Source organism: Drosophila pseudoobscura, chromosome 4, assembly GCF_009870125.1.
Source record: "Drosophila pseudoobscura strain MV-25-SWS-2005 chromosome 4, UCI_Dpse_MV25, whole genome shotgun sequence".
In the NCBI taxonomy this organism is placed as follows: domain Eukaryota; kingdom Metazoa; phylum Arthropoda; class Insecta; order Diptera; family Drosophilidae; genus Drosophila; species Drosophila pseudoobscura.
Window position 1 is genome coordinate 21,169,450 of NC_046681.1, and position 12,532 is coordinate 21,181,981.

At 43.8% G+C, this 12,532-nt stretch overlaps 1 protein-coding gene across 1 annotated transcript in view; it reads left to right on the forward strand.

Moving 5' to 3' along the window:
- Window positions 1–1,611: 1,611 nt before the first annotated feature.
- Window positions 1,612–12,532, forward strand: part of nub (nubbin) — a 38,190-nt gene continuing 27,269 nt past the window's right edge. The window contains exon 1 of the mRNA XM_033379999.1: window positions 1,612–2,546. Coding sequence (XP_033235890.1) covers window positions 1,649–2,546 — 898 coding nt within the window. The 5' untranslated portion in view covers window positions 1,612–1,648. The remainder of the gene's footprint in view (window positions 2,547–12,532) is intronic.

Here is a 12,532-nt window from a genome sequence, read left to right on the forward strand (position 1 = left end):
TATATTGGGAGGTGTGATAAGAAAGCCATACGATTATTTCTCTAGTATTTTTCTAGTATTTTGGAAGGAAGCTAGTGAGCCGGGGGTTGCCGAGTGATGCCAAGGCGAGTGCGCAGGGTGTTTGCACTCTAATATTTTATACAGTCAAACTTCTCTATAAAGAACCTCCGTAAAACGATGTTTTCTATACAAAGAATTTATTTTTAATTTAATACTTATTCTAACAAATTAATTCTATATAATTTCCCTATAAAAAATTCCCCTTGATATTCGCTATATGGAAGTTTGACTGTATTAAAAATTGTCTTTATAAAAAGAAGCTTTCAATCATAATTTATTTTGGATTCCCTTAAAATACATTGGATCATCGATCACCTGGGAATATCTTTCAATTTTCCACCCCATAAATCATAGAACAAATATTTCTTACTTTTTCCCTCAGTGCATTGAAGCTATTTTGTAGTTATTATCTTCGGATGGCGATTATGAATATTCAGTTCAATTGCCTTGCTACCGTTGACAGACTTTGTCTGTTCCCCCCGCCCCCCGCCCCACCCAACCGCCCGATAAGCTAACCAAAAGTACGAATGAGTTGGCATTTTTGGATTTTAATTTCCAGCCCCGTCATGTTTTATGGCCCTTGTCGCCAGGTGAAATTTCAAGGCGAAATGAGAAGATTTAACCAAAACTTACACAAACAGAAATTGAACTAATTAAAATGACAAAAAACAAGCGAGAAAAGCAGAAGCTCCGAAGTCGGGCCGAACCAGCAGATAAACGGGTTCACATGTCCATCAAACCCTTTGCGTGCCGAATGATGAGTATGCATAAATGAGTGGAGTCTCGACTGCCTTCTTTCTTCTTCTAAGCTGAAAATGCGATTTGAGGTCTTTGAATTTCTAATTGTTGGGGCTTTTGGCCTGGCCAGAATTTCCTTTTTGGCGCGGTAGAGATTTGATTCCCCGGGGGGGGGCACGGACTGTTTTTGTAGGGGGTATTTGGAGAGGGGCAGGAAGGAAGTTTTTTCGAGGGAGAAAATTACTTTTATTATGAAATGCAATGGCACTCTCTTGATGGCCAAAAATTGTCATTTGTTGAAGGAGAAATGGGCTTTGCAGCCTTCAATAATTTGGCTTATAATTTTCCACTAATTTTAAGAATTTTTTGGAATATTTCCCTTCTATTAAATTCCCATAAATACCCCAATGTATTTCTCTAGTCGAAATATCGTATATATTATTTGTAAATGTTTGTTTTATTATTTATTAGCGTGACAATTGGTTTTGTTTAATTTATGATCTAAAAGAGTGGGTTAAACCCCCACCAGCACCCTTTATGGCTAATTAATCTTCTTTGCCTAATTACAGACGACTGTTTGTCCACTTGACCAACTTCGGGGAGCATTCCGTATCGAGGCGGGCTAATCGTAAGGAGAAGGAGGTTTCTTTTGGGGGGCTGCTATCTACCTGGAAAGTGATTACCCGTGTGCTCTATGCTGTTCTGTTGCTGCTGTTGGCACAGTTAGCTGTAAGAACTGATTATGCCATTGTTGCTAGCAAACTACTATCAGCAACAGCAACGGCACGGGAAACGGCAGCAGCAACGGCACGGGCACGGGCAGCAGGTTGCCAGCAAAAACAAAAACGGCATGTTACTTGAATACAAAAGCTATTGCAATACAAATCAGGCTAGCGGCAGCAGCAGCAGCAACAGCAGCAACAACAACCAACGACAGCTGTGTCCAGCGGAAGCACTAACAATGTCAACGCCGACAACAACAACCAAATACAAAATCAATGGCGAGGCCAACGAAAGCGTTGCGGCCAGCACACTGCTCTACCATCATCCACATCATCCACATCCACATCATCATCATCATCCACATCATCATCAGCTCAGCAACCTCCATCACCAGCAACAGCAACAACAGCAGCAACAACAACAGCAGCAGCTTCAGCAGCATCATCATCCGCATCATCATCCGCAACTGCTGCTGCAGCAGCAACTCCTGCAGCAACATGTGGCCAGCAGTTCGCCGCTGCAACATCTGAGCAATCTATTTGGCCAACATTTGCCTACGCACAGTCTGCAACATTTGATAGCCGCCGAGTACTGGCAACAACAACAACAACAGCAGCAACAACACACGGCAGCAACAATTAAAAGCGAGCCAACAACTCAATCAGCGGCGGTGGCGGCGGCGGCAGCAGCAGCAACATCGGTATTTGGGTTCACGCCTCAGCAACACGTCAATTTGGCCGCCTCGCTGGTAGCCCTAAAGCAAAACGATCCCGTGGCCGTTGCCGCCATGGTCCCCAGCCCCACAGAAATGCCGTGCACACCGAAAAGAACTGCAACATCCCCACCATTGCAGGCGCCAAAAGCCACAGCCACAGCAACAGCAACAACAACAGAATCAACAGCCTCCGGAACAATTGACGATAACGATGACGATGTTGCCGACGCCGACGACGACGACGAAGACGAAGACGAGGCCGATAATGATGACAGCCACTTCAGCAACATCTGCATGCAAAATCCTGGCGGTAAGTTTGATGTTTTATGATTATTTTCAAAAGATGCAGCCAGCACCTGCCAGGGGCGCTCGAGAAGTTGTTGAAGTATTCCAGAATTATTACTCAAATCTGTATATTTTTGGAACCTTTAAAAATGGGAATGTTTATGGGTTGATCACGAATTCAATGCTTTTATTGATTTTTAATTACTCTTTGGGCATCCTTGGACTTCCCCTCGCAGTTTTTAATAATGCCATCTCATTTCCATTTCCTGTCCCGATCACGATTCTTTTGAACTCAAAAATTTGGCAACGTGTGTGTCTTTTGATTTATTATTCGGCCTTTATTTCATTCATAAAATTAATCTCCATGGCTGCTCACACTTTCGTGTCATCTGCGGCCGGGACTCATTTTCATATCATTAGCCTCATCAGCAGACACGTTTGCTGCAGCACTGCAGCGGCACTTCCATGCCCCCCCCCATCCCCCCGAAACCCCTACACCAGCCCCCCCCCCTCACAAGTCTTAAACATCATCATCAGAGGCACACATTAACATCATCGGAGCGCCCTCTCATCAGCCAATCGTCGTCGTCTCTCTGCTCGACTTCTGTTTCCTTTTTTTTTCTTTTCATAAAATTGTCTGTTGTCTGCACGCAATATTTGTATATATATTTTTTTTATTATATGTATCTTTGTTGGTTTAGGCCAACAGATAGCGAGCGGTTGACGTGCCAGCGCCAACCGGAATGAATAATATTCTTTGGTCAAGTTTTGAATATCGTCTGCACGTCGAGACGGAGCACAAAATTTACATGGCCCCAGAGCTCAGGAAATGATATTGCATGTAGAGCAATTAAATGGTTTTTTGAGATATTATGGAAATTATTTTGACCTGTGGGTAATCCATATCTGAGTGTTTCAATTAAAATTATGCTAATTTTTGGCCAAGAAAATGGGTTCAAATATTCGCTGACCTTAAAAATTAATTAAAGATTATTTTCACAGATTTAAATGGATTTTTTTAAGGGGTTTTAGGGGTCTAAAAGGGTCTCGAAAAGACTGTATATTTTGTAGAAATTATAAACCTTTTATAGTAATTTAATTGGATTTAATTTTGATAATTTTTTATAATTTTTAGGTATAAAGAAAGTGTCTCTTTTGTCCCCTTTTTGGTTCTATTTTTTACACCCAATTTTCTTAAAGCTGAAACGCATTTTTCTTGCCTTTTGGAAAATCTCCTTCTAGCGTGCTTCTACTGAATATGAAAAGCATTAATAACTAACCATAAAAGTGTTATAATCACGTCAGAGGTGTCAAAAGTGAGTCCGTCCCCTCCTCCCGACTGCCGCTGCCGCCGCAGACATCTAACAAATTGCCAGCCTCTGTAAGCACGTGGATAATTGATGAGCGCCGCCAACTCCGACTCCAACTCCGACTCCAGCCTCTGCCAAGCCCGTGTCTGGGGTCTGGCGGCCTCCTCCTCCGTCTTGGGCCTGGTCACACCTCCTCCCCATTCGGTATTTTAGCATAATTTCAAGTGCCCTCAAAGTGATCTCAAAGTGCTTTGTGTCTATACCATAATTATGCCATTTGTACAACCGTTTGGAGCCTCTACGGCCGGCAACATCAAACTAATTTGAATATAATTTCATAGAAAATCAAGCACTCCGCTCCGCTCCCCACTCCCCTCTCTCTCTCCCTCTCTCTCTGTTATTTATTGCTTAATCCTTGTGGTTTTGTGCTCGTGCCTCGACCTGTGTCTTTTATGCAAATTCTTTTTTAATAACCCATCCCTCCCCTCCCTCCCCCGAGTACGGAACGGGCGAGAATTCTTTGGCAGCATCTTTTGTTCGCCCCACGTTGATTGCAGTCTGTCAGGCCATTGTCTGCCTTCGTTTTTCGGTCTCATTCAGCGCTTTTGATGGCTTTTGATTATTATTGAAAATGATAAATGAAGATGGGTTCGCGGCTGGGGCCCGAGTCGAGTGCAGTAGCAATTTGAACTCATCAAGACGCTGCAGGTTGAGTGATAGCTCTGATTGCTACCTGAAAAAAAGCCCACAAAAGGCGCGGCCTGCCATGAAAAGCCCTAGATCGAGAGAGTATTCAAAACATCCGCTTTGCGGCGGGGGAAAACAGTGGCAGTGAGGGCTAATCTTGGAAGAACTGGTGGCCATAAGGTTAGGGGGTTTTATTTACCCAAAGTTTTGTGTTTTGGACATTCTCTGGAGAATTTGAGAGAATTTTATTGGAAAATATTGTGGGTAAATAAATTAAGTCTAAAAATATGACTATACCACACAAAAATATATTTAAAATAATTTTAAAATTTTCTTTATATTGAATACAATTTTAAATTGAAGAAAACTTCAACTTTGGCTGAATATTTCTGCAGTTATAGCCATTCTGTAGACACGACTAATAAACCCTATGAAAAGTCATACAAATCTGTTTTTAAGTAATAAAGTTGTTGGATATTAAGCCAGAAAATGCCGAGGGAATATTAGGAAAGTGCGCTAGACCATTAACCACACCAAGTCGATTTTTTTGAAATTTTTTAAAAATTATTTTACGGGTATATTTTAATTTATTTTATTTATTTTCTATTATTTTTGTATTTTTCTATTGTTATTTTTTATTTTATTTTTCTATTACTATTTTCTATTATTTTTGTAGTTTTCTATTATTATTTTTTATTTTATTTGATTTTTCTATTACTATTTATTTATTATTTTCTATTATTTTATTTTTTATTTTTCTATTACTATTTTATTTTTTTATTTTTATATTATTCTTTTATTTATTTTATACGTTTAAAACTTTTCCTTTTGTCGCAAATAATTCTATATAGAATTTAATCAGATGCCCCATCAAATGGCGATCATTGATGATTTATTAATTATGTTCGAATGAACTCCACCATCGGCGTGCGGAATCATCAATCAATTATGAATTATGACAGATTGCGTATGCCCCACGTAGAATAGAAAATTTCCAGGGCCCTGCCTGGGCATTAAAGATCAAATCAGCTGCCTCGCCAGCCCCCCCGGGGTTATTACGGGCCCCCCAAACTATTACCGGCTAAATGCCCAGTTAGGCATTTGGAGTTGCCAATTGCTGGGAGAGCAGCTATAACCAAATCCCTGGCCAAAAACGATCATCAGCCATTCGGCCAAGTACAGCAGCCATTAGGGGGGAACCGGGCTCCCAACTACTTAACCCGGGGACTCCGTCTGCGACTCCAACCAGAACCGAGAGCTGACAACTGTCAGAATTTAATGGCGGCTTCAATTTTTATAACCAAAGCACGACTACCGTCAAAAGCGAGCAGGCCATGGAGGAGGCTACAGCGGCCATCAAGTGCAATGTGAGCTGGGGGCGGGGGGATGGGGGACTGGGGGCTGAGGCAAGTTCAAGTCAAGTTAAAACAGATTACGCCAGCCAATCTGACGGAGCGGAGGCTGCAACGTTGCAAATAAGAAATGCAAACGAGACCCAAATGCAGATTTCAAAGGCACGATATCGGTCCACAGAGGGGGGGCAAAGGGGGGCCAGAGCCCTGCTCTTCGGTTGAGTTGTATGTGTGCAGCATGCAACATGAGTTCCCACAGTCTCCGCGGCGGTTGCTCTTTGGCAACGCCTTCAAAAACTGATGACGTTGTAAGGCAGCCGCAGAGTTGAAGCCCAGCCGCCTCGACCTCCCCGCTCCTCCCGCTCCTCCTCCTGCTGCTGCTGCTTGTCCTCTGCTGGCTGATGACTCGCTGGCGGAGACCTCGACATGCATATGAGCTGGCTGGATCCTAGAGGTGGGTGCGTGAGTCACGGTTCCACAAATCCCTTGATTCTCGAGAGTTCTGGCCCTTTAAGGTGTCCAAAATGGTAGAACCCCACGATCGAAGCGATCCAATCTGTCCCCCAACAATATTACACCTCCTCTAGATGGAATGATCTATGAAATGGAGCTCTCTGTCTCAAATCTGTGTAGAGAAAAGGCCCTAAACCTGCCTGGAGGCTGCCAAAATACCACCTGCTCTCAAGACCCCCATCCATCCCTCTGTGTGCGTGTCACGCTCCCATCTCTAGCCGCACAATTTGAGCCACAACCATAGCCATAACCATCACCATCATCCACGCTCGTCTTCGTCTTCGTCGTCGTCGTCGTCGTCGCTTATCTGGCAAAATTTGATCAACGTTTTCGCAATTCGGGAGCTCCGCCCCGAAGGTATTTCCATAAATATTCCCCAAGACTCGGTTCGGTTGCCTCTGCCACTGCCTCTGCCTCTTGGCTTTTGCTTCATTTTGGACTGTGTGCAGGTCTCTGCTTTTTACTTTTATTAGTTGGCCTGGCCTGGCCTGGCCAGTGGTTTTGCCTGGTTTTGCCGGGTTTTTGGGCTGTGGCTGCCGCCACAAATAAATTAAAATTATGCATGCTTAGGCATAGGGCCATGGGAATTTGTTTTGTTGTGGGAAAGCCTCTTTTGTCTTTGGTTTTACTTTGATTTTATTTCATATTTTGTTTTGTGCTTCTTTTTTTGGGCAAAAAAATACGTTTCGATGGCTGCAGATAATACGAGTATTTTTGCACTCCAAATTTATGTGTGTGGGAGCCAAAAAAAAAGACGAGGGAGGAGGGAAGGAGGGGAGTGCGTTTTGTCAATGGGTTTGTGGGTTAAGTGCGGGCAATTTTCGTCAACATTGTGTGGCTTTTGTGGGGTTAAACTTTGCCTAAAGAGGAGGCTTTTTTTCTTGAGCAGTTTTGCTATAAAAATACTTTTTATTATAGCCTCCTCTTGATAGAAAGCCTCTTATAAAATCGTCTTTAAAGTCTATAATTTCACTCTTGGAATTATTTTGTTTTTAATGCTTTTTGGTAGCTCGAAATCTATCCCCTGGGACACCTCTAGGCCAGGCACGAACTTAGCCTCTTTGCATGCCATTTAAAAATTTTAATAAAATTGCATAAGAAGAATTGCATTTGATGGCCGGCCACAGACCGGGGCCAAAAAAAAACCATTCAGGCACGTTCGGGCAGTTAACTCGGTTTGATTGCCGGCCAATGGGCAACAGCCGGGCTTAAAGAGAGAGAGGGAGAGAGGTAGAGAGGGACTCTTCAATATGTTTACCATAAAAAATGGTAAATTTGTGCTACGTTCTGTTTGAATTGAGCTACGGGCTCCGATCCTGGCGCCTTCTTTGGAACCACAGAAAATGCCGCAAAAATTCATTTCCAATGAACTGAAACGCATCGTAACTCATACGCCTTGTGGGCCTCTCAGCGATTTAATTTGCACCGCTCCAGAGTCCCCTCCAGAGCGCTCCAGAGTCGCCTCCAATTAGCCGTAATAAAGTTGAGACGTGATATTTCATTTTTGGCTTTCGTTTTTTTCTCTGCAAGAAAATTTGCCTACGTCCTGCTTCTTCCTTGCTTCTAAAAAGGGTTGCATATGGGGGCTGGGGGAGGGGCTGCCTCTCATAAAAATCCATCGTCGACTGTTTCCGCAGAAAAACCCAAAAGGCAGCTGGCCAAATTATATGCATAAATAATAATTTCAAAGGGAAACAGAAACAGAAACGGAGACGGAGAACTATAAATTTGTTTCCATTTTCGAGTGTGTGGAACGTGAGCTTTTTTGGGGGGCTGGAGGGGGGGGGCTATCTTTCAGCAGGATGGCAAGGATATCTGCTCGCTCAATGTTCGAACATTTCGAAACCCTATCATTAGCATTTCCGCTTTTTATTATTGCTCAACACAGGCCCGAGAGAGTACCAGATGATCATACTTAATCATAATTTAAAGTCCTCGCTGCGGATTCAAATTGCTTAAGAATCTTCCCCTTGGCCCGGGCCCTGGCTTGTCATATGAAAATTGCAGCCAGAAGACCCATTAAAGGGAGTCGGAGTCGCGTTGAGTCGAAGTCGCGTCGCGTCTCGCGGGTCAGCGGATATGTTGCTCTTTGAAAATTTGCTCAAATTATCCATCTCCCCCCCAACCCCAAGCCCAGAGAGAGTTTTGGGTCAAATTATTATATTTTTGGAACAGTGGTTGGAGGCTTGGTTGAGTTTACAACAAAATTTAAATAGTTAAACAAATTTTGGAAGGATTTTCCCATGAGGCATAAGTTTTGGTTGTGGGCCTGAAGGAGTAGATCCTTTTCCCATACTTAGGATTTACCATATAGACCCAAAATATTTTTATAAATTAGGGAATGGAAAGAAGAACTCTGGGAGCTTTCTCAGGAATTTTCGGGAATTTTGTGGATGGAGTGGATATACCTGAAAATAAAGCCCACCCAAATTTGAAGTTTTTGTACCATTTTTAATGTTTCTACAACTTTTGGGATTTTTACACTAATTTTTTTGTATAAGATTGTTATATTTTTATTAGTTATTTTATTGGTGGCATTAATTACCAACAAAATTAGCGACTAATCATTAAAATTCTCCAACTAATATCAAACGCACGAGTTATTTAATAAATCATTTCCTTCTTATAAGAAAAAACTTTCCGTTCTCCTTGAAAATATTTTTATAAATGTACATACCTTTTTATACCTCTTCTGGTCTCTGCTTGAAAGCAACAATCATATGGAAATTACATACTCCTGAAAATAAAATTAAAATATATTAAAAAATATATATAAATAAATTTCTTAGCACATCCTTTAAAAGGCCACAAAACAATTCCCAGTATTTCTGTATTCCTGGCACTTCTTAGCCCCTTCTAAACCACTGTCCTGCCCAGAGCAACAAAATGTTTTCTGCAAGAATTAATTGACTTTTGGCCAAAGGTCCCGACGCCGTTTCGTAGGCAAATTAGCTTTGAGCCTTCGAGAATATTCGGGGTTTCCTGGGAACACAATTAACCAAGAAGTTGCCTTTTCGGGGCAGGAAGGCGTTAGAAGGGCGGCCGCCTATTTTACAGTTAGCCCGAAAATTGAGTTTCGAACAAGCCGCAGAACAATAGGAACCGAGAAGCCAAAACGAAAGCAGGACCTACCTGAGGTCCCAGGCCCAAAAAGAACACAAAACAATTTGCCAGCTAAGGAAAAGATTAATGGGTCGCCACAAGGAGGCTGGGGAGCTGGGGATCTGTGGAGCTTCGGTAGCGATTGCTTAGACAGTTCCTGGTATTAATTTTGAATTCATAATTCAGGAAATTTCATTCAGGAGCCGAGTCGGACCTTCCTTGGCGGCAAACTCTTTTCAAATCTCTCTCTCTCTCTCTCTCTCTCTCTCTCTCTCTCTCTCTCTCTCTCTCTCAATGACCTTCAGCTTCGGTTTGGCAGGCGCCGAAGACTGGACCAAGCCACATGACGCCGACTTTTACGATCGCCAGCCACACACTGAGTGACCGTTTCAGCAGTTTAACTTTAACGCCAGTCCCACCCCTCCCCCTCCCTCTCCCCCTTCCCCCAATCCACAGTCCAACGCCAACGCCAAGGCTCAGGCGGCTCTAAAATTGTGCCAACATTTTTATTACTTTTCAACACATTTTCAAGCTGACGCTTAAGTCATTCGTTCAGTCATTCGTTCAGTCATTCGTTCATTCATTCGCTGTTGTTGAGGCAGCTGGTGTCTGTGCCCCACTTTGTAGCGAGCGAAGTTCCGGTGGAAAACTGGGTTAAAAAATGTGCGAAATATCAACAAAAAACAAGCTAAAAATTCTAGAAAACAAAACCAAATTTTAAGGATTTCTAGCAACAAAAAATCCCCCAAGCAAAGCCCCACAGACTCCTGAAAAAAACACAAAAATTAAGCCAAATCCCCAGCAAAAACCTTGCCATAATTGAAGCTATAGTTGGAGCCACAAAATGTTGCATATAGCTCGGACTTTCAAGTAAGGTGCATATTATTAAGCCAAAGGATTTATGACACTTGAAGGCGAGCAGCAAGAGGCAGAGGCAGAGGCAGAGCCACAGCCAGGCAACACCAAGCAACTTGCAACCAAGAAACAACAACAACAACAACAAAAAGTGAATTGAATGGGATGAATGGGAAAATGAGGCGCAGCTAAAAGAGCGTACAATGTGCAACGAGGCCGCACGTTGGACCTGTGCCCGACTCCAGGCCCAGACTCCAGTCCCCATCCACGACCCCTCACCGCCCCCTCCCCGCCCCCCTGATCCGCACATCCATTGCCAAAGTCATGGGAACTTTTTTAGCCTGCTTGCGCCTTTCGTACGTTTCATTTAATTTGCATGGATCGTGCGGACGTCGTACGTAAGACTGACGACTTGGAATTGCCTGGATGCCTGCCCCCGGGCCCCCCCCCCCCTCCGTGGCCCCCTGCCCCCTGCCGCCGCCCCAATGTGCGGCTACTTTGTGAGTTGTTGCTGCTGTTGCTGGCCAAGAAGGACGCGAGTCATCATCATAATCAACTGGCATGGCGGCTGCTGCTGCTGCCGCCGCTGCTGCAACTCTGAAAGCCTATCATTATGATTATGACGAATATTACTTTTGTATATAACTTTTACGCTGAGCCAAAAGCACCACAAAGATCTCTCTCTCTCTCTCTCTCTCTCTCTCTCTCTCTCTGCCTCCCTCTCTCTCTCTCTCCTCGGGAGATGCTGCTGCTGATTCTTTTTGCATGTTGCTGTGATTGGTTTTAATTCAAACTGACTGCGAGAGACCCGAGAGCAGGTTGGGCTCCTCTGAGTCTTTTCCTCCAGCTCCAAGATCTTCCAACAGAAGCGACCTCTTGGCCACAATGGAGGGCGTGTTGCAGCCGCCGCAGCAGCAGCAGCAGCCACAACAACAGCCGATGCATATCTGAAATTAGTTTTGGTGAACCATTTCTCTGTTCTCTTCTCACTCTTCTCACTCTTATGGCCTGCTGCATGCCACCTTCGATCTTTGCTATGCGGCGGCCACTGCATGGCCTGATGTGTTCTGGCTTTAATGAATATTGTTTCTGGGCTTTCTTTGGGGTTTCCAGTGTGCTGTGTCCTACCTTATTCTCTTTGGAGTTTAAGCCCTCTTAGATCTGTGGTATTTAGCCACAAGTGTCCTGTATATATCCCGATCTAATCTGCCACCAATCCTTCAATATCTGTAGCCAGTATATGGCTTGATCAACTCTTCCTTCAACCCTTTCCACCTTCCATCTTCTGTGTAGTCTTCCCTGTGATCTGTGGTTGGTTCCTCGATAAGTTCTGGTCGTTTCTTCCTTCGATCTTGGGCATATTCTCCAGCGTTTACTCCTTCGAAAGCCTCTATCAATTGCTCTTCTAAAACTCTGTTCTTCCTTCCATATTTTCTTTGCTTCCTTCTCTGTTCAATCAACGATTAGTTCCTCTGAGCTCTGCTCTCTTTTCCATTCGATATTTTCCATAACTTCTTGTAGTTTCTTCTTAAATTTTCCAGACATTGTCCGCTCTATCCTCCAGCCCTTCAATCTACCCTTTTCTACCCTCCCTTCCACCTCCGCCTGGCATGTTCTTCCCTTCGATCTGTCCTCTTTGAGTACTCCCATCACCAATCATGGCCATATGGTCGCCCCCTTCAATATCTTCTCCATCTGGCCTGCTCCGCTCTCCCTCCTTGGCTCCCCTCCCCCCCCCCCCCCCCCTGCGGCCTTCCTATTAGCACTGGAAATGACAGCAACAACTTCATAAAGATGTAATTGTTATTTAACACTTTGGCAGCCGCCGCTAGATGTCGCTGCGCCTGTCGGCAATTGTCTGTCACGAGATCTGCCCCCCCCTCCCCCCCCCTGCCCCCTCTGCCCCGTCTGATGAATCATTGTGGCCTGGCCTGCTCCACGCCAGCAAAACTTGTCCAATTGATGGCGTTTTTTTTTTTTTTGTTGTGGCTATAAAAAGTTATTAACTGTTTTTTTTGCACCTCAATTGCAGCCGTAGACAAGCGGCAGACAAAGTCGGCAAAGAAGTCAAACGGGTTAAAAATAGTTTTTGAATAGAAGCACCGGAGGGTCGATGGCTCGATGGCTCGATGGCTCAATGTTTGGCCGGAAAGAAACTTTCTTGAATTGTTTGCTATTGTCTGGGAATAAAC